The 27,959-nt window shown below is 39.7% G+C and overlaps 1 protein-coding gene across 9 annotated transcripts in view; it reads left to right on the top strand.

Moving 5' to 3' along the window:
* The window catches only part of CCSER1 (coiled-coil serine rich protein 1), a 1,062,049-nt gene that overhangs the window by 199,416 nt on the left and 834,674 nt on the right, over window positions 1-27,959 (top strand). For all 9 annotated transcript variants that reach the window (XM_073340691.1, XM_073340694.1, XM_073340695.1 and 6 more), the window contains exon 4: window positions 2,174-2,267. In XM_073340691.1, coding sequence (XP_073196792.1) covers window positions 2,174-2,267 — 94 coding nt within the window. The remainder of the gene's footprint in view (window positions 1-2,173; window positions 2,268-27,959) is intronic.

Here is a 27,959-nt window from a genome sequence, read left to right on the forward strand (position 1 = left end):
GTGTTTCTCTGTATTTATTTTGCTCTGTCTATTATAAAGTACATTGATCTCTACTGTATGACATTGAGCCTTATGGTGAATGAGCTGGTGCACTAGAATAACAATGTGACATTCCTAAGGAAAATAGGGCCTGAACCAAAAAGCCTCTTGAGGTCCGAGTGAGTCTATCTATTGATTTCAATGGGCTTTAATTGGGCCCATATTCGAAATACATTGGACCCAGGACTGCAGTGCTTCAGAGACTAGCACCGTTGCTGTTGACCTCAGTGGGAGTTTTGTCTGAGCATGGATTAAAAAAGAAATGTAGAATTGGGCCTATTATGTTGTCTGGCATAGATTCACTAATATGGCACTTCTTGTCAAAATATTGTCTTCATTTAGAAGAATATATTATCAACTAAACAAGTAACTGAATGGTCTGGCTTTATCCTAGTCATACTGAATGTAATAGTGCCTGGAGTTGAACGTATCCTTGATCACCTTTTTTCTCTTCTTCTTGTTTCAAATCAATCTGTTTTCCCCCATATACTTCTCATTGTAAATAATGACACGCAAGATTAAATACACAGAGTCAAAATGCAAGATAATTCACTATGTTTTTAAGCAACATTTCAGGTGCTTCTGGGAGTAGCTAATTTCAACAGTTTGTCTCTAACCTTAGTATCCCACAGTTGGCTGACATAGGGTATGGGAACAGCAGAATACCAGACAACGCAAACTGTACCCCTCCAACTGGAGTCCACCCAAGTGAATATGAATTGTCTGGCTATCCACTGGCTACACCACCAGCATGTTCACTTGGCCTCTTTGTAAATGGTAGAGGCACATTTTGGAGGCGTTCTAGGCAGTACATTTAAGATTTACATGGGTGCAGATGTCCTTTCAGGACTCGATCCACAGTCCTTTTGGTCTTCTCAGAAACTGGTTCTTTAGTTGAACTACATGGAGATAGGTGTTGGGGGCAGAAGCATGATGCCAACAGATTGCGCTATTATGTCCTACTTCCCGAATTTGGTTTTCACCTTGATGACTTCCAAAAGTGTTGTGTCTCAAATCCTGAGTATCAACTTGCAGCTGAAACATACAACAAAAATCAATATGAAAATCTTGAAAGAAAACAATAACTAAGGGAAATGATGTAACGAAATCCCAGATCCTGACTTTCTCACTTGGTCTTTGCCCACCCACAAAAATATTTACCAGATTGTGAAGTTCTGCCCGAATTCCTTTTTTATCCTAAGTTTCCCAATATTTGTATCTTATATAAATAGGACAATAAATATATATTGATTGTTGGTATGAAAATCAAAACATGAATAAGTAGTCCTAATTTAAATTGGAGATAAAACTACTACTGTTCTGGTTTTTTTATGCTTCACCTTTAGTTTTGCCGAAACACAAAAAAGATATTCCTGTGAGAAGATATTACAAGAACAAAATCAGAATTTTACAGATAGCAATAGTCACATTTTGATGTAAATATAAATACTCATGATCCTGTAAGAAGAGTGCCAAAAGGAAGTGGCAAATTTTTATTTAGTTTATTAGTTCATTTAATTTTTCTGTAGCTCAGTTCAGCCATAGGGCCAATTTTTATTCTGCTAAACTGGGTCCAGATTTTAGTATTTTTCTTCCAGGTATAGCTCTGTTAATTGCAGGTGAGATCATCTGGCCCTCTGGATTTAAATGAGAGCAGAATTTGGCCTATTGTGTTTATCCGGTCTGTGGGCCAGGTTCTGATCCCTTACTCAGGCTGAGTAGCACCTTTCTCCACAAATAATCCTGCTGATGTCAATAGGGCTATTAAAATAAGGTGCATATGGAAGGACATAGCATGTGGAGGCGTATCAAAAACTGGTCATCCATGGTTGTATGAATGTGTGTCTTATCACAAGAGGCGGCGGGGGGGGGGGGGGGGAGAAAGCTAGCATAAGGCACAGTCATCCTGCAGTGTACTTAATTTCTCATTCAGTTTCACCATTGCTACAACTTAAAAGTGAAGGTAGTTTGAAGTTGTACACAGTATTGCAGAGACTATTAATTCAAAGAGCTTTCCTGTTGTTAATTTTTGAATCTAACCATTGATGTATCACCTAGGTTTGATAGCTCCCAGTACCCTGGTTCAGTGTTAAAGGCTGATCTTTTTAAACTCTTGCTTTGCTTTCATGTACAGGATGTTCTGAATAACTTGGGTTCCTGTGAGTTGGATGAAGATGACCTCATGCTTGATTTGGAATTCCTAGAAGAACAGCATCACCATCGTTCTGGTAAGTCATACAAATATTGGATATTTACAACTTGAATATTATTTATGTACTGTAACATAAAGGAAAAAACTAGTGCACTTACTTAGAAGTAATAAAAATTAATTGGGATGAGGAGGGAGAGGATTATGCATTTAGCAGCTTAATGGTTCTAATTGCCTTTGGGAACTGGCATGCAGGATATCATGTTCTTTACACTTCAGTTGCTGATTCCTTAACATCATTTGGGTTGCTGTCATTACTTGGAGATCAAGCCTTTTTACTGTGGATCACTTCATATGGCCAATTATCACACTGAGGCAATTTTTACAGAAGCAAAAGAATCCCAATTGCACCGCATCAAGGACAAATTCATTTGGTTTTCCAGATGGTTAAAATAACTAGTGTTTACTGCAGAGCCACCAAAAAGCCACCACAGATATTAGTGAGCCTGTTCTGTGTGCATGTTAGAATATGTCTTAGCATGGTGCTTAATGCTTTGTCACACTTACTTTCAATTAATGTTTACTAATATAGCTACAGAGAATATGAACTTCTCTCACTTCTTGTTCTTATTATGTACAATTTGATCTTCTCTTTTACTTTTAGTTAAAAACTGTGTAATCTGAATTAATTCCAAATGACCAGAGCTGTTGATGGTCGGCAAATAACGAACACTAATGCTTGTAACCACAGTCAACTCAGATTGTTTTCAGAGCCATGTTGTAACAGGAATAAATGAGATCTTGATGTGTGCTGGCACCTCACAGCATGGAATTCAGCATTCACTGAGCTTTGAAATTAAGTCATTTACGCCCAGATTTTTAAAGGCATTTAGGAGTTGCTACGCTCAGCATTGCCTGACTGATTTAGGAGCCTGTCTCATTTTCAAAAGACTAAATCTTCTGAAGTGTCTAAATCCTTTAAAAAATGTAGGCTCCTAAATCAGTTAGGCATTACAATTCTGAGCACAGCAACACCTAAATACCTTGGCAAATCTGGGCCTAAATGACTTAATTGAAACCAGATTGAAGTTAGTGGAGAGAGTGCCATTGAGTTCGAAGGACTTTGGATCAGGCCTATAATACATAAGAGATTTACTCGTTGGAAAAAGTAGAGCTGTGTTTTTGTAGCTGTTCATGACACACTATCTGACCGAGTAACAATAAAATTGGTTGAACTGAGTTTACATGGTGTTTTTCTGCAACGCAGTTGGATGAAATATGCATGCAAGACACTTAACATGCTGCTAATGCTATTGGCATCACAGTACTATGGGGAAAGACTGAATAGCTATTCCACAGTGTCTCAATAGGAAGCAGAGTACCCAGAGGACATGCACATGGAATGGCAGTACCAGCAGTACATGTCCTGTTTGCAGTATCCTACTGCGTGGCAGGAGGATGAGCTGAACTGGGTAAACAAGGACAGATTCCTATATAAATAGCAGATTAACAATGCTACAAAGTGGTTATAGGAAGACATCTCTTGTGATTAGGTGTTGGTTGAAGATGGTCTATCTACTTAACTGTAAATGTTAAAATAACAAACCTTACCTTTCAACACTTTAAGAAATCAGAACAATTATGCTTTTATTCTTTCCTTAGATTTACTGGATTAAATTCCTGTACATTAAAACTCACTAAAAGTAACCAGAAGATCATATTTATTCTCTTGTGAAATTGTCAAGTTATTGTCAACTTCATTTGAAATTCTGAAAAGGGAAACTCCGATCCTCAAAAAACTGCTGTTTTTGCAGCCTTAAATAGTAAAAGAAAAAACCAGCTGCTAGTCTGACTTTGACTGCTATGAGTTTTGAAGCTGGGAGTCACAATGGTCTGCTGAGAGAATTCCAGAATTTCTGTTGGCCGGTGTAGTAAGGCAGAGTGGCCTCCCTCTAGACTTGAGAGTGAGGGACCACTGCACTCCCCTTGGTGGGTGGAGCCAAACCTGCCCCACCCCCCTTGCCAGAAGGACCGGGGTGGGAAAGGAAGTATAAAGGGAGGACCCTGCTGCTCAGTTGAGTGGGAGCAAGCAGACTAGACGGACGCGTGCTGCGGCTCCCAGGAGCTGAATCTACGCTCTGCCACACCCTGCCCCCCCGGCAGAGACGGACCAAGATGAGGGGTTACCAGGACTACCGTCGGCTGTCTACCCAGAGGAGCCCGAGGACTGGTGCATACCCAGGTACTAAACCTTGGGGAGGTAGAAAGTAGCCCAGGGGCAGCTGACGACTGGCTGGGTACAGGGCTGACCGCTTCTAGGTCAGTGTGTTGCTGCTGGATCCCCACTGGCCCAGTGGCAGACCTCTCTGTCACTGCTAGGGCCCTGGGCTGGGACACGGTGGAGTAGGGCAGGCCTGCATTACCCTGCCCCACAAACCTCAGGGTGGCAGACTCCTCACCTTAGGCCAGGAGACCTGTGCTCCGTGAACACCACTGTCAGCACCCTAGACTACCTGCTGGGTGCTCAACCCCTTTTGGAGTCCCCGAGACTGTGTGAGCGCTCACCCCTACCTGAACCCTGAGACTGTATGGGTTTGCTGGTTGCCTGAGCCCAAAGTCCAGGCTAAAGCCTGCTCCCTTCTCTGCCATGCCAAAAGGGCTAGAGCCTATTGACTGTGTGCTTGCTGGCTGCCTAAACCCCAGCTTAGGCTGAAGCCTGCTCACTGCTCTGCCCTGCCCAAAGGGCGAGAGCTACAGATGATGTATATTTGCTGGCTGCCTCGACCTGCAGGCATAGGCGATAGCCTACTGCTAACCCGGCCCCACCGGAGGGCAGGGGCTTCAGACTGTTAATTGGTGTCAGCCCCAGCTGAGTGGGCTGAGGGCTAAAGACGACGTTGGCATGCCCCACCCTGGGTTGGGGACAGGAGCCTGGACTATTATTTTGTGGTTGCTATTGTTAGACGGATCCTGCCCAGGTGACTCGAGCCCGAAGACTATTGCCCCTACAGTGAGGCAGTGTGGCTTCCATACCTACTGGAGAGTGAGGGACCACTACACTGGTCCTGGAGTTCTAGTCAAATTAACAGTTATAAGAGAAGAGATATTACAAGTAGGAATTGGTCTTCTTAAAAATTACAGATTATTACCTGCAATTTGCTAAACATAAATTAGTTGATATTTCAAATAGGGCCCTAGTACTACTATAGTTTGTAATTTTTAGATGTTGTCTTAGAATCATCCGAAATGTTAGAATTCTGATATTGTAGAGATTGTGTTGAATTCATTAGCTGTGTAGTACCTCAGTGAGAATTTGATTAATGTGCCTTATTATTTTGCAAGTGGAACTTCTGATTCAATTACATCTCATCAAAATAATAGAGTATGCACCACAATGAGTCATGGATGATTTGAACGAGCATATTTTTTAACAAAATTAAACTATCTTGTGAGCATTTCCCTGCACTGTAATGCTCTCTCTCTAATCTAAAAGTTTCTCTTGGGATCAGTCTCCCTGTTACAAAGTGACTCACCCCTTAAGGGCAGAAGGGCTGCAGCTAACCAATCCTGATTACAAAATGAGTCACTCCTGGCTCAGAGATCAAGATGATAGTTCTACAAAGAGCAGTGGGAGGCTGCAATAAAGGGGAGAACCTCAGAAAACTGCAGAGAGACTACAGACAGTGTGAAGGGCTCCTGCAGTGAAGATCCAGAGACCAAGGGTGTTGGAGATGAGAGAAGCCCAAACAGCAAAAGGCTCCAGTATGGAAACCTGGATGGAGTTTGGGCCTAAAAGCTTATCTTCAGCTAGGACGAGCAGGGAAGACGGGCTGTGAGAAAAAGAAAGAGCTCCAGCTATGATTTTTGTGTGGTGATGGACTTTATTTTGGGACCCAGAGGAACATTAAGAGCTATTTCTGTTATTAAACTGGCCCCAGGCAGGGTTGGTGTTTACCAGAGAGAAGCTCATGTGCAGTTGTTAAGGGGGCTTCGAGAGCAGAAAGAAAAACAGCGTGCCACAGAGGCCCCTTTGGCCACAAGGGGGAGCCCAGGAGTCGGCCCAACCCTGTTATGCTCCCAATATTGAGAACGCAGTGGGTATTTTTGGTATTTTTAGCTCCATATCACAGGAAGTCCAGCCATAGTGTATAACTGATTTCTAATATGGTGCCTAGTACTGAGGACATCAGACAAGCAGAATGTTGTAAGAAGAATTATTGTGTAGAAGCTAGATAGAATATTTGTTGCAATAAGAATAGTCAGAATGGTTTATATGTCTGATTACCAGGGGAGAATTACTTTTTAAGGCAAAAACAAACAGCAAAACTACCGGTACTCATTGTGGCTCCAATATTCCAATGTACATTTCTTAGTAACAGTATTAAATGCCATATTTGGATTTTAGGACCCAGATCCTGGAGAAGGTTTTGTGCTTGCAGTTCCTTACTCCCAGCTGATTCTCTTATGGTGCTACTTAGGTATTAAGGTCCACATTTGCAGCTCCCATTTCAGGATCAGGCCCTTAGACGCTTATTTGTAAATAGGCATTTTCTATACCTGAAAATTATGCTGGAAAATTATTCAAACACAAGTTAATGTTTACAGCTCAGGTAACTTTGGGGCTTGATCCTGCATGAGATATATGGTGCAGATCAATACATAGCTTTGAAAAACAGGCTACACTCACGTGCGAGTAAGTGCACGAGCTTGTCTCCCATAATTCACAGTGAAGCAAGCCCCGCAGAAGAGAGGAGGATCAAGTCTATTGTGCTAAAAGGACTATTACCCTATTCCACCCCATAAATACACTTGAAGGAACATTATGTAAACTTGTTTTCAGACCATGCAAAAAGCATATTCAGAGCAATACAAATACCCCATGGATTTTCATATAACCTCCATTGAAAAACAAATTCCATAATAACAGCACTGGTTCTTCTTCTGTGTGGTATCCCTTGTTTTCTTGTTTATGAAGGATAGAAGATAAAAGCTCTCTTAAAAATATAAAGTAGCCCAGTTATTTTTAATAGCTGACTCCAGGCATGCCCAGAAAAATGATTATTTTAATCTGAATTTCTTTTAAAAAAAATCTAAGGCTCTGTCATGATTTTAAATTACTTGTATACATTGCATGTGACCAGAATCATGATCACCTCTAAACTGAGCTGCTTATAACAAATTGAAGTGCCCCAATAATTTTGTAATGTTTTTAAATTGAAGAAGCCTGGGAATGTTAATGAATTTTGCAATGAAAGTCCTGCTTAAAAGACAAAAAAAGGGGGAAAAGTTCTGCAATTTTAAATAAAAATATACAGAATGGACTCATGTAAAGCCACCAGAGTGTAGTTTCACAAATATTTAAATCTGGAAGTGAGTCGCAGTCTAATACAGAAGTCTGAAACCTATTGATTAGTGTAAGATGGAACCTGTCAAAAACTGATGCCAAAATGTTCAGACTTGGGTATTTAAATTTAGCTACCCAAATTCATTTCTAGGTGCTTAAATTGAAGCTGCAGGTGCTCAGCATCTCTGAAAATCAGACTTCTTGTTTCGATACCTAAATATGGATTCAAGCGGCTGCTTTTAAACAACCAGGTTTGACCATTTTTGATCAGATCCTCAGCTGGTGTAACTTGCTGTAGCAGGTTTAAATCAGCGAAACAGTGCCAATTTATACCAGCTGAGGATCTGGTCCTTTGACCCTATATTCTAAATAAAAACTTTTAAAGAATTTAACACTTCCAGTTAACTAACCAAAGTAACCTTTATGTGCAGAAATGGAGCATATAAGATAATTTATGCTGTTTTGTTCATGTTCAGAACACTTGCCTGCTGCAGCTAAGGATCAAACTCCATGGTTCAGTGCACGGGCTGATTGCTGCAGGGGTCAGGAAGTATTTTCTCCCTTCTCCCCCCATGTAGCAGTAATAGTAGAAATAATAATGTTTAACACTGATGATGTTAGCTAGCTAGCTAGTAGAGTAAAGGGGGAAGTGGGCTTCACAATTATAAAGTGCTAAATATACTGGTAACTGGCAGAATGTAGGACACCAGCCTTGATGGATCTCTGATCCAACTGGTACAGTGTGATGAGGATTATGATCCCTGTAGTGCATAAATCCTTAATAAGTTAGTCACAGTTAGTAGACACCCGTGAGGTGGCATGACAAGCTCTAGAAGCCAAAATCAACGTAGTTAAGGTAGTGGTCATCCTTCTTGAAAGTACAGTATAACAACTGTTTACGAAGATCAGAGAAGGTACTTTTTTAATGGGCTGGGTGAGGTTATGTGGCACCTCCCTATTAACTGTTCCCCATTAAATATATTGTCTTTTAGGCTGCCAAGGCTTAAATATCTTTTAAAGCTGCTATTAAAAGTTTATAATAATATACTAGATTTAATGTTTCTAGCATTGTTAATTCACAGGATGTTCTCTAAACCTAGCTGCTGGTTTAGACATGTTCCCTCTCCTGAAGAGCTTACAATCCAAGATTGTCAAGAGAAGCAAAGATGAGATAAGGAACAATCATTCTGTTGTTTTTTTTTTAGTATGTGCTATATGTATTTTTTGTATGTGCTATATGTAGACATGTTTTGACTGGAAGGGATTAGATATTTCAATTTACGATGTACACATATTTATGTTAAGATATGGCACTGATTATTTTAGTCTTTCTGTGTGAAAAATAAGAGTAAATAGGTCCACTTTTTATTTTTTGGTTTAAAGTTTAATGATGTGGTGCTGTGGCTATTTAATACTGCAAATAATGAGAAGACAATGTAAAATGTCGGTGACATAATTAGGGCTCATGGGTTATCCTACTACCACATGCTGATGTTAGAGATAGGTAGTTTTTATTGTGTGCACATTAGTAGGATCAGAAATGTAGTGTTTTCGGTTGTAGCATTGTATCATAATGCAGATATTTGTTTCTCCTCAATAGCCAGATCTTTAAAAATATAATGGAATATTATAAATTCTCTAGGGCAGGATAGAATATAGCTTCTACTTTTCATTTGGATAAAAATTTTAATTATTTTTTGAATGGCTAATTAAAATTGTCATACTAGATTCTGATCTCTTTTACTTCCTTTAATAAGATATTCAAATTCACAGTGATCAACCCCTGTAACAGGAACAATCCAGTGTGTTTGTTTGCATTGTTTTAAAAAGTGAAAGTTGTATTAGATAGGCTCATCGTGTTTTTGAAAGCCTGATAGGCCTTAGGCCAATATCTGTTGATACACAGCCAAAGGTTGGTGTAATGGCCCAGTGATGTCAATTAGGAATTAATTAGGTAGTTGCTAAATTATTTTGAATTTGATGAACAAGCAGTGTGGAAATTCTGTAGTGAATTAGGAGCTCCTCCTGTGCCTATTAATTAAAGATTGTAATTTTTGTTGTTAATTTTTAATGGGTAGTAGCACAGCTCAGCTGAGACGGAACCCCATTGGTTTTGAATGTAGAACCAGCCCTCACACAAGGATAAATATAAAGAACAACTGCTGGGTAGTGTAGCCTATAAAGATAATGCTTGACCGTGTAGATATGGAAATGTGTTGACATGTAAGTAGGCCCAAAAATCTATTTTCTAAAAATAGACTTGACAATTATCAAGTGATGCCTGGCAAAATATGAGTAAAGTGATATAAAACAATTCAGAGGCAAGTTGAAGATAAATTAGGCTTTAATCCCAGGTCACATTGTAAGCATGTTTTGATCCTAGCTGGTTTTTACATGTGTTCTAGACAAAATGTTAATGTTTTGGAAAATGCCATCTGTATTGATACTTATTGGTATGACATTTAAGCAGGAGTTAATGAAAGATGAGTTTAATGTTAAACAGGCAGTGAGAAAGTAGAAAATATTTAATTATGGTTAAAAGGGTGGATTCATTAATGCTAATTAATTAAGGGACTGTGACTGGGTGGATTTAGCCCACTGCTGGAGGCCTCAGGGTCCTCACTCAGTCCCAGAGAGGAGCAGAAGTGAAGTCCTTCAAGTGGCCGAGTATGGCTGCAGGGGAAACAGCGAATCAAAAGGGCTGCAGGAGTGGCCAATCAGTGGCCAGGAGGGCCACATAAACAGGAGTAGCAGAGACAGAGTCAGTCAGTTGCTGCCTGGAGCTACAAGAGAGAGCACCAGGTTCCTGGCTGGCTAGAAAGAGCAGCAGGACTATGAACAGCTCAGTATGGGTAGGGCTGAGCTCGGGGGGTGGGCTGCCAAAGATCGGGAGAGCTAAGAAGGAGCTCCTGGCTCGCAGAGGGGACCCAGCAGGGACTGAGCTTAGAAGCCTTGGGGTTATGGCCCTGTACCAGGGCTCAGAGAAGATAAATATGTATCCCCTTGGAAGCAATTTGTTCTATTCCACCTACAGCACCACAAACTGAGAGACTTCAGGCACAAACACTTGATCAGGGAGCATGGGGGCGGGGGGGAGCACTCCTGAGAGGCAGGTGCCAACCCTGTTAGAGAGGCATTATTATAATTGATTATAAAAATCAATATGCTGATTTAGATAGGTGCACCCATCCACTATCAAGGAACTGTTCGAGAAAGGATTATACCAATTCTCTTCATGCAAGGATTGATCACTCCTATAAACATCATTTAAACTTAGAATGTGAGTATAAATGCTGTGTATATTGTAATGACTGCTTGCTTAATTAATTATTTAATATTAAATAAAGTTTTTAATTTTGTCATTCGTGTTATTCTCAGTCCTCCACTAAATTACATTATCTATAGCAGCCCTGCTGGCTCAAACATTAAAGAATTCAGTTTAGTTTTATTCCTTATTTTTAAATTGCTAATTGGGAACACACAAATCAAAGGTTACGGTAGCAAAAGTACAGATGGGGGCTGGAGTGACCAATAATTGGTGTAAGACAACATCGTGTTTGTTTGAGACAGATAGACACAGATTACAAACTGCATATAGATAAAAATACTTGTTTCTGAATACAATACATATTCAGAAAGTCATAATGAGGGAAAATAGGAGCCTGGTCTGTTTGTAGGGCATGTTGCAGTTATAGAAGAGTGAGGGCCAGATCCTTATCTAGTGTAAATTGGCACAGCTGCATTGAAGTCAAGAGTTCTACTGTTACACCAGCTGAAGATCTGGCCCTAAGGGTGGGAGAATACAGGGTATCCTTGAGTGTTGCAAGCTTCAGGCAAATTGAGGTTAGGTCATGTTGTAAATTAAGCTGTGGAGAAGAACCAAGACCTGAAGCAGCAGTGGCACAAAGGTTGGCTGTGTTTGCATGTACTTTCATTTTGAAAGAAAATGCACCAAATGGAAGTCTTGCAGGAGGAGAGAGAAACTGTGTAGGACAAAATGATGGTCCTCAGAATAAAACTATGGGAATTCCTAGGAAGCAGACCTACTTAGAGAGAAGTTGTATCTACGTGTCTGACGGGGTGGTTGGTGGGTAACTTTCTTTCAGTTCAGAAACTCCAGTAAACCAGAGTTTGGTTTTACATACAAAATGGAAAAAAAAAAAAGTTCTTACATGTATAAAATTTGGGCACCACTACTAATCAGATAGGACAAGTGATAATCTGTTGGGAATTTAAATATTTTAGCTCACTCGTGTTTTTATTTCCAAGTGTGACAAGTGTGTCACTTCTTGCAGTTGGTTATGTCACTGTGCACAGCATCTGTACGCTTACTTGGATTTTCAGTGGGAATTGGGCAACTAAACTCCCATTTGTGCCTTTGAAGAGCTCTTCCCCCATTCCCTATATAGATTTGCATACATGAAATATCAGAATTAAACATGAGCAGCATCAATTTAGTTTTACTGTTGAGATTCCCACATCCATATTTAGATTTATAAGTTTCAGAACAAAATAAACCCATGTAGCTAAATTAACAAAGAATACCATGCCACTGCTAATAATTGGATGTTCATATTACTTAGTGTCGAGAGCAGTGGCATCCTGGTTCAAGACTAAGGCTCCTAGTGCTACCGTAATACAAAAAATAATGAGCATGAAATAAATCGAACATGTGACTTTTCTGCATGTATGTCATAATACAGATATCCTAGCAAAAATTAAAAAGAAAGCAGGAACTATTGAACCATTATTCTTATGTATTCTTATTATTTTATGCAATAGTTTATAGGCTAATTCTTCAACAAGAGAGCCTCTTGTTAAAAAGATGGAACAGTATAATTAGTTTCAATTCAGAGTAAACCAATTTCAGGCCTTACAATCCTATTATTTAAATGTCTGTACGGTTTGCAGGCATGGATTGTTTTGTAAGCTGTGATTTGTGATTAAATGAGTTTCTCCAAAAACTGGAAGAGGCTAGAAACTAAGATTTTTCAAATCTCCTGAACATCATTTTACTGGGGCTGGACATTTTCCCCTGAAGCCTAATAGAATGAATCTGACACAGTAAGACGATAACTTAAATCCTCCAGTGAAATAAATAAAAGTTGTCATTTGCTAACCTGTTATAACTATGATCTACGCAGCTTCTTAAAGAACACCAGATACCCAGGGAAGTAATCTTGTGGGCTTTTTAATGAAGGAGTCAGTGATGTTCCAGATGCCAAATGATGCTCTAAAAATGCATATTTATGTTTGGTGGAAATGATGTTACAAGTCTCAAACCATCAGTTAACGAAAATTTAAAAAGCATTACAAAGATGGTACCACATCTGCAGTATTTGTAAGATATTGTTGTGTTAGAGTGGAATCGAATGGAGGTGAGTGACTGGAATCTTACAGAAAAAAGATTATATCTACAGTATATTGTAAGTAGTACAATAACTTATGTACCATTTGTAAGTTTTAACAAAACGAAGCGTGAACTAAAGCACTATTCTTTGTTCAGTAGCCTGTATAAAATAAACTGGGTACATTCAGTCTAGTTCCCAGCTGACAGAAGTTCACATCACAAAACCACCACCAATTTGATATTATCGTGGAATTCTTGTTGCCCATCTCAGCAAAGAAGCTTAGTAATGAATGCGTATAGTGACTGAACTACAAGAGAGATGGAGACTCCATACCTTTAGAGATGCTTCCTGTAGGTCAGGCTTAAAGCACATGTAAGATGGTGTAGAGAAATTTTCCCTGCCATTACATGTGCTGTTCCTGTTCTGTGGGGAAAGAGAGGACTTGAGTTTCTTGAGCTTGCTCTTTCAGCAAGCAGTATATTCTAGCTTCTTTTATTTTGAAGGAGGAAGAAAAAGCAAAATATTAAGAGCCTGACGGAAGGTTTCAAATGTGGGTGCAACTTAGGTTCCCAAGTAACTGATCTGAATTTCAGAGGTGCTGATTGTATGCAAATCCCATATTCTTCATTGTGCTCAGCACCTCTGAAAATCAGACCAATTATCTAGACACCAAACTTTTTTTTTTTTTTTTTTGCTTAATAAACAGACTACAAGGACAGAAATGCACAGTCCAGGGTCATGAGAGAATTCAGCAAAGGAGAAGAATTTGCTGTGGTTCTCCTGGACTAATTAAAAACAAAACACGTCTCAATACAAAATTTCATGCCTATGTGATAATACTTTGATACAGCTGCTAAACTAATGCTGGTATCATAAGCTGCCACTTACTAAAAGAACCAATATAGAAATTAAATTAAACAAGTGCTTTTTTGCTTCCTATTGGGAAGGTCTAGAGTAGGCAGGCATTTAAATAATACAGCAAAAGAAAAACACAATGAGATAAAACATATCTTTTCCAAGTGCGCCCTGGGGCACGGGAAAAGAAGCAATCATGAACATCACCATCATTACAACACATTAAGACATACCCATATTCATTTAAAACAATTGCATACAGTTTTCAATTTTTTGGACAATAAAGTTTTAATAGTGTGCCAGGTGCTACTTTTTTGTGTCTTTCCCATCTTGAGGATTTACACTGAGATGGTCCTTTTGTCAAATGGAAATGCTCTGAGTACTTAATCAGACAGTGAAGAGTCTGCCTTTGGTTCTCAATTGCTTCCGAGCATAACCAGAGTAGTAAAGGTGAACATAAAATTATCACCAGGAACCTACATTTATTCTTCAGAACAGTCAGTCTCAGTTCATGACAAAACAATTACCCTTGCTTGTTTCTAGTACAGTCCTCCCAACAGATTTGTCCAGCACTTTGCTAAGTTTGGAAAGTGTGGGTTGGTGGTGGCATGTGGTAAATTTCTCACCCCTCTTCCTTTTTTTTTTTTAAACTCCAATGTTAAGAGCTGATAAGGAGGACTCTGGCCTAAGGCTTGGGAGACCTGGGTTAAATTCCCTGCTCTGCTACGAACTTCATGTGTGACCTGTGTATGCTTCAGTTCCACATCTGTAAATAGGGATAGTCGTACTTTCCTATCTCACAGGGGTCTTTCATTAAAGATTGTGAGGCACTTGGATGCTTCAGTAATTGGGAACATATAAGTAAGGCTAAGATTTTGTCATGGACATTTTTAGTAAAAGTCAAGCTCCAGGGGTCCCCTCCACTGGTGACTCTGAGCTGCGGCGGTCCCCCCTGCCTCCCACGGCTGCTGGGAGCTCCGGGGGTCCCCCCACTGCCCGAGGCGGTCAGAGAGTGGCGGGGCTCCCCCGCAGCTCCCTGCCTCCGCAGATGGCAAGGACCATGCAGCTCCCAGCCAGCGCTGGCTGACGTCACAGAGGTCTTTGGAAGTCATGGAATCTGTGACTTCCATGACCTCTGTAACTAAATTGCAGCCTTACACATAAGTACCTTAGGGTGATAGTCATCTTTAAGAGTTTCTTTTAGATTTTGTCATTATTCATTATGAGCCAGTGGGCCAAATTTTTTTACATCATCTTTAAAAACAAACAAACAAAAAATGTGCACATTTTATCAGAGGAAAAATATTCATCACCATAATACTCATCTGTTAGGTGCTAAGAATAAATGTCTTCTTCTTAATCTCGTAGATTGTGCCTTTACATACAGAGCTAAATTCTGCAGTTCTTACTGACGAAAGGCTCCTGATACTGTTACCTGCATAGGGCACCCTGCCTATACTCTACTGAGGGCTTATGGCATGACCCGGTCAATTTAGGCACCCCCACCCTTTCCCTACCAAGTGCTCAGGGTGTAAAGCACCTATCCTTTCCCACGGGGCTCAGGGAGAAACCTGGTCAATTTTAGTATCCGCGGGTAGAACCATCCCTCGGGTACAGTGAATCAGGGTGACTGCCCTGGCCCTGTGCTTTGGGGGGCCCCTTAGGAGGTGGCAGGGAGGTGAAGCGGGAGGCAGGTGAGTCTCTTTTAGTATCCCCCCTAATTTCCCAGTGCCTGGGTGTCTCTACTTTGCAACCTTGGTGATTTATAACTTTTGTTAGGGACGTTCCTGTAGGGGGGGTGCTTTATTAGCACCAGAACATTCTTTTTTAAAATTTTCGTGCTGAGCTCCCTGAGTTTCACCCAAGGCTGGTTTAATATGGGGAGGGGGTGTTGATCAGTTAGGGGCTAAGAATAAATGTCTTATTACATCTCCGACATACTGACTTTAGATACAGGGCCAAATCCTGCAGTCTTTACTGAGAAAAAGCTCCTGAGACTGTATCACACTTGAAGCTTGTGGTGGTGGTAGGAGGTATCATTTGCCTTCTGCAGTGTCACATCTGTGCCTGGATCTTGTGGAGGACTGTGATTGGAGAGGGCTTGATGTCTCCCCTTTGAACTTCTAAGGAATCTGCCAGATAATTAATATAGCCGGAGGCTATGTTAATTTTTCTGCTCTTCCACCTCCATACTGTAGGACTGTCTTTTGAGGACGAATTCTAGGGGAAGTGGCAAGCAGGGGATTTGGCTGTTTGGAGTCTCTTGGTTCCCTCCTTCTGTGTTTACTGTGGGATGGTTGTCTGGCCCACAGTGAGTAATACTGTGATTTCTCCTTTTGTCTCATTCCTCAGTCCCAATTTTGAGCCTTTTTTCAAACAATCATTTATTCATGGAAGAGCCGTATAATTAATACATTTCAAGCTTTCTCTCTCTCTCACCACTCAGATCACTTCTGAAAACCCATCCTGGTGGGTGAAGCCCATCAGTGATAGTCTTAACTTATCTTTCCTAGCTTACTGAAATGTAGCCTTTCTATTTCTTCCAAACTGTAAAGCCTTCAGGGTAGAGATTGTGTTTTTTATTCAGCACTTTTGCTTGCAGTAAAGCACTATGTATAGCTGCAGTGCCTTGAAATATGTATTATGCATATTCTACCTTCTGTTCCTTTTAATGGAAGAAAATATCTACCAGGTTGATATTCAAAAAGTAATGAGCCATTGATTAGTCTGTGAAAAGTTGGTTGCCAAGATACACTATTTTTCCAAGAACTTACATTGATGAATGAGTTTCTTATTAATTCTGTGGTACCTTCATTGGGGTGGGTGTTTCTCACTGACCATAAGCACTGTCCATATTTGCTATGTAAATATTGGAACTCTTTGAGGTCATGTGACAAAAATGAAAAGCAAAATGCCATTTTCTGGTAGGTAATTTCTTGAAAGTGGAGGAGAAGAAGATCCATACTGTGATGGTGAGAAGCATGGTATGAGTCATTTCACAGATAGAAATGAGGGAAATGACAGACAGTTGTTAAGGCGGGGAGTAACTATGATAAATTGACAATACAAATGTGTTTTGAAGCAGTAGCAGCCCAGAGACAAATGGCAGAATTAGCCACAGTAGGGCTATGTCTTCGATACAAAGAATCCTACTTGGCCTAATTGTTTTATGCCAAAACTCCCCCAAGGATTTCATCTAAAATATATTCCTCAGAATCAGAGACAGGTTTCCATGTTGCATCATGATTGCCAGTGGTACTGCGAAGCTCATGGGCAGCCCTAAGCCACATCCATGCAAATCATGACAGATGCAGATATTTGCTACACAAACGGAATCCTAAAGACACTCTAGTACGCAACTGTGGTCATCGAGTACAGACCATGGAACATATAGTGACTCAGTGTCTGATTCACAAATATGAAGGAGGCATGACAGTGATACACTCTGCTACTCCTGATGCAATTATCTGGCTTAATTATTGGAGTGTAAAACTATAGTTGTTGCTCTACATCTACCTCAACCATACAAAGAAGAGGATTGCTGAATCTGTGGTCGTGAAGAAACATTGCAGAATTGCTTGGAAAATGGATAACTTAGTGCTTGCTCTACCCGTCTGCTCACTGTGGACCAGCAGGGTTGACGATACCGCAGTTCCTTCAAACAGTATTGACTTACTTTTAGTAATAAGGAATAAGTTGGACTCTGTTCAAACTAAAGAAGTGATTGAGAACCTAGGGACTGAGAGTGAAAATATTATCATAGATGATGAAGTGCTGTTTATTAAGTTTTGTTGATTGTCGAAAGCTTGGGCAACGAGATTAATCTGTGGGCTATGTTCTGGGATTGACTACTTTTTTTTCCACAGACTTATTTTCTGTTATAAAAAAGAAATTTACTTTGAAAATGTATTAATTTGGAAGTGGAAATGCAGACAGGAAATAAAGAGAATAAAAATTTCCATTTTTTGCTTTTCACTAAAACTGTTAATTTCACAGAAAATACATTTGACAGTCTCTTTTTTCTCCCAGGAATAAGATATAGAATATCTCTATTTCTGAGTCTTCATTTCATTGTTTTCTGCCCCAGTTATTAAGGTTTTGTTGTTTGGTTGAGTTTTTTTTGAGGAGAGGATGTGGTTTGCAGGGCTACTCTGTAGTGCCCCCTTCAGAGCCACACAGGTTATTGCCTGCATGCCCCACCTTAGTCTACAAGGTTTGGCCACCTGCTTGGGGCAGAGTAGTCTTGGAGTCTACACCTAAACAATCAAGTCACAAAATAGCACCACAGGGTTCAGCTGTCTGTACTCTTAAACAAAGAGAGGAAAAAACCCTTCAAATGCACACTTGGGGGAAGCCTGAGGAGCTCCTCCTCTGTCTCAATCTCACCCAGCTTTGCTCTTGAGCAAAAGCTGGCCTGCGGGTTCCTGATTGGTCAGTATTTCCTTCTGCCCCTCTAGTTCTCTGGAGGACTGTCTTGTTGGTTAATTTCCTTTGGGCAGGGAGTGTCAGGGTGTTGATGCCTCCAGCAGGGGGCAGAGAAGGCATCACAGACCTGGGCAGAAAGGGATACCCCAAAAAAGATATAATTCAACACTTTAAAGCATTTTAGCAGAACACTTTTATCCACTGTAAATGACATTACTGAGCTAGATGAGTTAGCTTCTTGACCATTTGTGATGCAGTGTATAAACCCCACACTAGCAGTGACAGGGTGAATGGCAGCCAGAGAGCCCAGTTAGCCAGTTCTGTGGCACTTGGAGGGGAGACAGGTAAAGAAGGATTAGACCTCGCTGGACAGAACCAGACTGGGTGATTCCTATAAAGGAATGACTATAGGAGAGGACTGAGAGAGGAGAACTGCAGTAGGGAGGGTGGTAGCAGGGGTGAAGGAGTTCCAATCGGCTCCTAGAGGGGCTGGTTGCTACCTTGCAGAAATTCCTGAGCAACAGACTAGGAGAAACCTGCCTGAGGAGTCAGGCTTCCATGTGGAGAGAGCTGGCGAGTACAGCTGGGTGTAAGACATGTGCAAGCCAAGCAGGCAGGAGATAGGAAGCAGCTCAGGGAAGCAGCAAGGGATCTTAGGAAGCAATCCTTAGCTCCCTAAACACAGGTTCCCTGGAGCAGAGTATGGGCCTGGCTTTCTCCCTCTGTCCCACCCCGTCCCCATGCAAGCCCTTGGGCGCAAAGGGGTAAGTACTATCAAGCTCCAGGTTGGAACTGAAGACCTCACCTAATTCATTAGACATTTGGTTCTGTTTGAACTTCTTTGGTCACTCCAGAGGGGGCAAGATAAGACCTGGCCGGAGGCCTGAGTCACAGGAAGGAACAGACCACGGGGTGGCCTGAGTAGCTGTTGACAGGGGGCGACAAGCAGACAGAAGAGGAGCTATGCCATGCCCAGCCACAAGAGTCATACCTTCCCCCATGCCCCTTACTTGAGTCAGAAGATTTGTTCCTGAAGATTCTGCGATAGTGAATAAAAGCAAAGCTGATATTTTAGTTAGGTTATGTAGCATTTTTTTAAATACAGTGTTTTCTTCCTTAGGTAAAAATTTCATCTCTATCATGTGTACTTACTATCCCCTGCTCCTGTATTAGTCATTTTCCTGTGCATTCCTGGAACAGGTGATAACTTATAATTACAGACTAACACGGCTGCTACTCTGAAACTTAGAATTTTTAGCTGTTATTTTGATAGCCCAACCTCTACAATGCATCATTTTTTTTTTCAAGTTTAGGTATGTCATAGAAGTTTCATGCAGAAACTGATCCTCTCATTCTTAGTCCTGTTCTGAACCTAAGCCTAGCTGCTGGTTTTACTTTAAAACGATTTTGATTTGATGGGGTGCATGACTTCTTCTCTATTTTCCTGCCCAAGAGACAATATGTGACATAGGCTTCCTCATCGTTCAGTTTGTTTTTCACTTACATCTACCAGTTAATTGATTAAGGGTTGCATTTCTGTAGACATAGAACAAAGGTAGGGAGTCTCTTTTGCTTTTACATTTAGAAGTATACCGCTTTAGGCTATTATTCTTGTCTCACTTATGGCAATGAGAGTTTTGCCATTGACTTCATTAGGGTCAAGGTTGGGCCCTTACATTGTTAAATTCATAGGATGTAAGGTAAGTTGTAAGATTTCGTGAAGCATTTCCTTTTAATCATGACCTTTCTGCTCTGTGTTTCTTGTCAAAAATGTAACCAGTATATATAACAAAGGCAAATATTCTGGTGTACCAAATGCCAAAAGCAAATAGTGACTGGACCCTTCACTTTAGTTTTAGGGGCAATAATTTTATACTTTGTGGGATTATTTGAAAGGGACAAAATGCTAATAAAAATCCACTCTGATATAAAGATGTATCTGGAAAGTGAACCACTGTACATACATCCCCTTCTTACCTTGCTTCAATCCCTACCTTTTTGCCTTTCCCCACTGTATTTCTCTGTTGTATTGGCACTTTTTGGTTTCTGCTGAACTGGCCTCCTCTTACCACTATTTCTTCTCTTTCTCCGTCATACTTTCCCAACACTTGTTGTGAGGATCTCATTCTACAAGGTACAGTGTATTCTCACTCACTTCACTGAGAGCTGGGGGTACCCAGAACCTTCTGGAACTTCCACAGTTGCACCAGTTTACTGAAAATATGCCTTTTACCAGTTGATAGGTTAATGTGTGTTAACTGGTAAACTTAGCAGTCCTGTCCACTTAAAAGTGCTCCTTCTCTGCAGGACAAGTTTAATTATGTACTATTGAGTGCCTACTTAAAATAGAAAAAAGACAATCTCTTCCTGCAGGAAAGAATATGGACATTGCTCTGTTTTCCAAATGGGGTCCCAAATCCCACAAACAGTTATGCGCTTAACCTTAAGCACACAAATAGTCCCACTGAAGCCAATGGAACTATTACTGTGCTTAAATTAAAGCACATGACTAAGAGAGTGCAGGATTGGGATCTTATTTTACACTTCCACACAGACTTTTCACAGAGCAGAATAAGGAAGTCCAAAAGCATGGCATGCAATCAATTTATAAAGAGAAAATAGCTCTGTTTTACAACCGTAAAGCAGCACATGTTGGAATTTCAAAAAACATGTTGCACCTAAGTTTTATTTTTATCTTGCAGTCCTTGTTCATATATTGTCTCCTGCTAGGTTGAAATTTATAGCTACTCATTTTGTACTTGGAAAATGAATATTATATTTGTTGATGTTGTGGTTAGAACTGTGTCTGAATGGAATATTGATAACGGATGTGTTCAGAGGTGAAATTGGTGGCAAAGTAGATGATAATAGTGCAGCCTGGTGAAGAAATGTACGATTTTGAATCCTTGACATTCCAATTGATTTTAGTTTAAAAATTAGTACAAATAAAATATAGTTTGGAAAAACAAAAGGTCTTATTAGCCAAGTGTTTATTTCCTATGATATAAGCTCAAGGGTACAATACCATTATTTAATCACATGCAGCTTCTGCACATTAAGGAAACAAAATTCAACTATCTGAATAATGTATTGTTTCTATTGCAAAGAATTTTTTTAAAAAAATTAGAACCATAGCAAAACACATTTTGATAATTCAATTAAGTTAAAATGTCTTAGTTTTTTTATGGAGCGCTTCCCACAGAAGTTACAGTTTCTCCAAGAGTACGAAACCAGTTCATTTGGGGGGCACTATTCTTTGCACAAGCTTCAACCAAAGTTAATAACACCCCCCCAATGAATGAATGGCTTCTCTTTGCTTAACATAAATAGTCTCGGCATTTTAGAAATGGGCAATATGAGGAATTTATTCCTCATGAATAATTTTATTAAGACCAAGTGTTTGCATCATTTATCTAGAGAAAATCAGTAATTTGAGGAGAGCTTGAATTCAGTTACTTAAAGAATCTACTCAAAAAATGTTCATTTAAAATATCAGCAGGACATTTAACCAACTAAACTTGCTTAAAGAGAAATGTAAGATGGGCTATTCAATAAACAGCAAAAACATGTGCATGCAGATTAGATCCCTTGGTAACTTGCTTTGTGAGCCATAGATCATAGTCTCACAGCTCAGTTTATAAATCCTAAATCCATTGTCTTCCAAGATGTGCTTCATATGAGTTGCTGAATTCCAGGTTTCCCCCCCATTTTAAAGAGCTCTTTTGAAGCTAGTTTAGCATTTCCCCTTTCTGATGTGCCTTTTGTAGATGTCCATCATTTGGGAAGAGTCTCTTCAAACTGTCTTCTCCCTCCAGGGAAGACATCAACTAGCCCACCCTCCCACCCCTCCTAAAAGAGAGAGCTATTAGTGTGTTAATTGATTTCTCACCCTACATATGGAATTACTTACAGGTTTTCTTTAAATGCAAATATAGAGTTCATAAAGATAACAACAGTAATCCTGTTTACACATCCAAGAGAAGGCACATCCTGAAGTGGATGATATAAGAACCTAGATAGACAGAATTTGGCCAAAAGTGGACAGTTCCTATCTAGAATGCAGTGTAGCAAACTTGATGTGTCAGCCAAGAAAGGATCTCATTTCATTGAGTAGACTACTTTGATTTGCTAGGATCCAGTCATACTCAGTAGCGAGGCATTGTTATGTGAGAAATGGGAGTCAGGAGTTGCTGAGGTTTAACTGTATCTCTGCCACTATCCCACTGTGTGGTCTAGGGCAAGTTGCTGACATTCTCCATTCCAACTTCCTTGTCAGGTAACAAGTGTAACAGCGTCTACCTTTCAGAAGGTTGCTATTTCTTTGGTTAACAGTGCTTTGTGAAATTATAAAGCACTATACAACTGCAAGTGATTATTATTTGACAAGAATTATAATGGTAACTGTAGAATTTTCTTTCTTTTCAACTCATTTTCTTGCATGGACTCTAGTGTAAGACATTTCCCTTCACTCAGTAAGTGGGATCTGTATGGACAACAGAATGAATTCATTTAGGCAGAGTCTGTCTGGAGGAAGAAATAAAATCCACCAAGTCAATGTCCTTTAGATGGTCGATGCCATGAACTGTAATGTTTCATGTTCCAATACAATTTTTCATGCTTAAAGCTCTTCAGCAAGTACCTGGATCTGGCTTTCTGCTGCTTAGGAGTGTTTACAAGATTTTCTATTTTGTTCGAGCTACTTATATGCATCATTCCACACAGCATAGCCATCCAGGTTGCAGAAGTTAGCTGATAACTCTTCAGATCTTTCTGGTTATATCTCTCTGTAAATATTTATAAAGTCCTTGCCATGCTATGTAAGCAGTGTATAAAGTTGAAAAACACAGTGGTTGCTACCTGAGGGGTAGGCAAGTCAGTTCTCAGACTTCTCTTGGGTTTCTTCCGCCTTCCATCCCTAATTTTAGGCATGCTGACAGTCTTCCATCCTACTGTAGGTTCAGTAGTGGACCACTACTCTTGACCATAGTATTGCATTTTATTCCATTCTGACTCTGTCGTAAATATAAAGGGAAGGGTAAACCCCTTTAAAATCCTTCCTGGCCAGAGGAAAAATCCTCTCACCTGTAAAGGGTTAAGAAGCTAAAGGTAACCTCGCTGGCACCTGACCAAAATGACCAATGAGGAGACAAGATACTTTCAAAAGCTGGGAGGAGGGAGAGAAACAAAGGGTCTGTGTCTGTCTGTATGCTGCTTTTGCTGCGATAGAACAGGAGTGGAGTCTTAGAACTTTAGTAAGTAATCTAGCTAGGTATGTGTTAGATTATGATTTCTTTAAATGGCTGAGAAAAGAACTGTGCTGAATAGAATGACTATTCCTGTCTGTGTGTCTTTTTTGTAACTTAAGGTTTTGCCTAGCGGGATTCTCTATGTTTTGAATCTTATTACCCTGTAAGGTATCTACCATCCTGATTTTACAGAGGGGATTTCTTTACTTCTATTAAAAGTCTTCTTGTAAGAAAACTGAATGTTTTTTCATTGTTCTCAGATCTAAGGATTTGGGTCTGTGGTCACCTATGCAAATTGGTGAGGATTTTTACCAAACCTTCCCCAGGAAGTGGGGTGCAAGGATTGGGAGAATTTTGGGGGGAAAGACGTGTCCAAACTACGTTTCCCAGTAAACCCAGTTAGAGTTTGGTGGTGGCAGTGGATATTCCAAGGACAAAGGATAAAATTAATTTGTACCTTGGGGAAGTTTTAACCTAAGCTGGTAAAAGTAAGCTAAGGAGGTTTTCATGCAGGTCCCCACATCTGTACCCTAGAGTTCAGAGTGGGGGAGGAACCTTGACAGACTCCTTGGGTGATGCTGCCAAAATTGTGAACTGTTATTTGTCAAAAAACAACCAAACGAACAAAAAACAAGTTAGTTGCAAACCAAAGACTACTCTCAGTCCAGACCTTCAAGGTAAAGATAACTCTGTTATCAAACCAATATGGTGACCTTATAATTTTCTTATACATCTCTGTTATCATTCCAGTGGCATTATGTAAGGATTATCTCTTGACATGTTTGCAGCAGTGATTGTAAGTACAACCCTTTCAATGGCGAGTATTAATTTGCATTCAAATGATGGTAGTCTGGTTCATATTTGAAACAAAATACATTTACAAGCTCTCCAGGCTGATTACCTGCCAAATACTTGTGGGATTTTTTATTTCTACTGGTTGGATAGTTGAAGAAAATCATCAAATTAACTTTATCTGGACTTTTAAAGGTTCTACCTTAGTATGTCACATCATAGTTCAGAAAGAGTAATCATATATGGAGGTACTAGCTCTGTAACAAATAGCAGAGCCATGCAGTAAATTGTATTTATTATGCAACTTTGGCCACCTCGCCTGTAACTGCTTCAAAAACCTTTTTGTTGTTCAGCAGCTACATTGAAAAGTAGGCATGTGGTGTCCTAAAGAAAGATTAAAGGGCACTTTGTCCCATATAAAATTACAGGAAAGGAGACATCTCATATGTTGGGAGTATTGAAAAGCACTAATTTTCCTGTCCTTATTTCTTCAGTTCACAACAAAACAATCCTCACTAATCATTGATGAATTACCATTTGTACATCATGCATTGCTGATATGAACAAAAGCAGCTTTTCTACTCCGCAGTGAAACCCCAAATCTTTCTTAAAGTCTTCTCGAGGACTTTGTCAATATGAGGTTTTCTCTTAAAGTTCTTATTGATGAATAGCTTTGTATTTCACAAATCATGGCAGACAAGCTTTCTCCCTTTCGGTCATTGTAGATACTAGAATTTATGGGGCTGTGCTTTAAGCAGCTCTGTTTCTTTTTATTAACTGCCGAGCAATTGGAATGCAGTTTGGGAACAATGTGGTATCAATTACTGTATTTTATTTCTATTAGGGCTCTCATTAAACCCCTGGGAATTGCGGGTACCTAGCATCTCACAGGATTAGGCACCTCAGTGTGTGGTGGCCAGTTCTCATAAAAGAGATATGGCATGTTTTGGGCTTTTGTTTTTGGAAGTGTAGCATTTCAGTAAGTTTTAAGGTAGTCAGATGCTGTCATCTGAAACAAGCAACTATTAAGTCAGATGAGGGAGTTTACTTCTAAGTGACTTTGGAAAGAGTAACTTCCATTCCTATTTCTTCTCACATCCCTACACAGTAGGGAGCTGCCTGGTTATATGAGGTTTCTTATTTCTTTCAGATAATTCAAAAACATCCTAACAGGAGCACCTAGCACTCAAGTGCATCATGTAGATTTGTGAAATTTCCTTGAGTACCGTGAGTCCAGATATCAGCGATTAAAGAGGGATGTAACATTCTGGGGGAAGGAGAGGTGTTGGGGTTTTTATACTCTGCCTAGATGAATAGAAAAGCTTGCCATGCACTTGTTTTTTTTCAGTGGGATGCCTCTGTGTACTTTGGGGATTGTATTTTTAATACCTCTCACCAAAGTTAGCAAGGCATGTGGAGAAACCAGAAACATTTGGGTGTACTGGACAGAAAACAAATACATGTGTCAATACCTGAGACATAAAATGCTGTTGAGGGGAGATTTAAATAAATGAATATTCTTTTAAACTCTTGTTTTTAATATGTCCTCAAAATTATCTTAGTAGTGTCTAAATTTTGAACTTAGATACCTAAATTGGGGAGTTAGACACCTAATTTATTTTTGGATCTGGGTCATAATCTCTCTGTCTTGGTTCCCTATCTGTTCCGAGGTGCTCATATATTGTGATTCCGTGTCCCATAAAATGACCCAGAAATGAATGACTTTTAGTAACTATATTGCAAATAAGACATCTGATATCTATCATGTTGTTTGAGGAATGTTTTATCTACTTTTACTGTAATTGAATGAGTGATGTTTGCCTTTAAGCAAAACTAAGACAGACAAAACCCCAAAACACAAAAACAAACAAACAAAACTAATTTACATTTGACAGTGATAAAATGAAATGCTTTACCCGTAGTTTGATTTCTTGATGCATGCTGAACGAAAACAAACAGGGATTCTGGTTTGAGGCTTCTGAATTTACAAACATCAGGAGCCAGATCATCAGCTCTGTAAATAGGCATAGGTCCACTGAATGAGAATCTGGCCCAATGTCTCCACCACTCAGAGACATCATTATTTTTTGGCAGATCGTTATAATTTGGCAGAATTACTTTCATATTGGGTAATGTGTCAATATACAGACGAGGGCTGTCAAATGATTAAAAAAATTAATTGCTATTAATAACAAGATTTTTTTTAAAATAGCAATTAATTGCAGTTTTAATCCCACTGTTAAGCAATAATAGAATACCACTAAATATATTATAAATATTTTTGGATGTTTTTCTATTTTCAAATATATTGATTTCAATTATAACACAGAATACAAAGTGGAGTGCTCACTTTATATTATTATTTTTGATTACAAATATTTGCACTGTAAAAAGATAAAAGAAATAGTATTTTTCAGTTCACTGCATAAAAGTACTGCAGTGTGATCTCTTTATCTTGAAAGTGCAATTTACAAATGTAGATTTGTTTGTTACATATCTGCACTGAAAAACAAAACAATGTAAAACTTTAGAGCCCACAAGTCCATACAGTACTACTTCTTGTTCAGCCAATCGCTAAGACAAACGAGTTTGTTTACATTTACAGGAGACAATGCTGCCTGCTTCTTGTTTACAGTGACAGCTGAAAGTGAGAACAGACACTCACATGGCACTGTTGTAGCCAGCGTTGCAAGGTATTTACATGCCAGATATGATAAACATTTGTATGCCCCTTCATGCTTTGACTTGTGACTCTTTTTTACAGTGCAAATATTTGTAATAAAAAATAATATAAAGTGAGTACTCTACACTTTGTATTCTGTGCTGTAATAGAAATCAGTACATTTAAAAATGGAGGAAAACATCCAAAAATATTTATAATGTATTTAAAGTAGTATTCTATTATTGTTTAACAGTGCAATTAAAACTGTGATTCCTCTCTGTTAATTTTTTCAATCGAGTTAATTTGTTTTGAGTTAATCACTTGAGTTAACTGTGATTAATTTATAGCCCTAATACAAACCATATTTAGGTCACAGTGGTTGTTGCCATCTTTGTTTTCCATATAACTTGTATTGTAAAACTAAAGTTACTTTTTCTTAGTATAGTAATATCTCCTTATATTTATTCAGAACCTTTCATAGAATCATAGAATATCAGGGAGGGAAGGGACCTCAGGAGGTCATCTAGTCCAACCCCCTGCTCAAAGTAGGACCAATCTCCAACTAAATCATCCCAGCCAGAGCTTTGTCAAGCCTGACCTTAATAATCTCAAAGGAAGGAGATTCCACCACCTCCCTAGGTAACCCATTCCAGTGCCTCACCACCCTCCTAGTGAAAAAGTTTTTTCTAATATCCAACCTAACCCTCCCCCACTGCAACTTGAGACCATTACTCCTTGTCTGTCATCTGCTACCACTGAGAACAGTCTAGATCCATCCTCTTTGGAACCCCTTTCAGGTAGTTGAAAGCAGCTATCAAATCCCCCCTCATTCTTCTTTTCTGCAGACTAATCCCAGTTCCCTGAGCCTCTCCTCATAAATCATGTGTTCCAGTCTCCTAATCATTTTTGTTGCCCTCTGCTGGATGCTTTCCAATTTTTCCACTTCCTTCTTGTAGTGTGGGGCCCAAAACTGGACACAGTACTCCAGATGAGGCCTCACCAATGTCGTATAGAGGGGAACGATCACGTCCCTTGATCTGCTGGCAGTGCCCCTACTTATACAGCCCAAAATGCCATTGGCTGTCTTGGCAACAAG

The sequence above is a fragment of the Lepidochelys kempii genome, chromosome 4, assembly GCF_965140265.1.
Source record: "Lepidochelys kempii isolate rLepKem1 chromosome 4, rLepKem1.hap2, whole genome shotgun sequence".
NCBI classification, from domain to species: Eukaryota; Metazoa; Chordata; order Testudines; family Cheloniidae; genus Lepidochelys; species Lepidochelys kempii.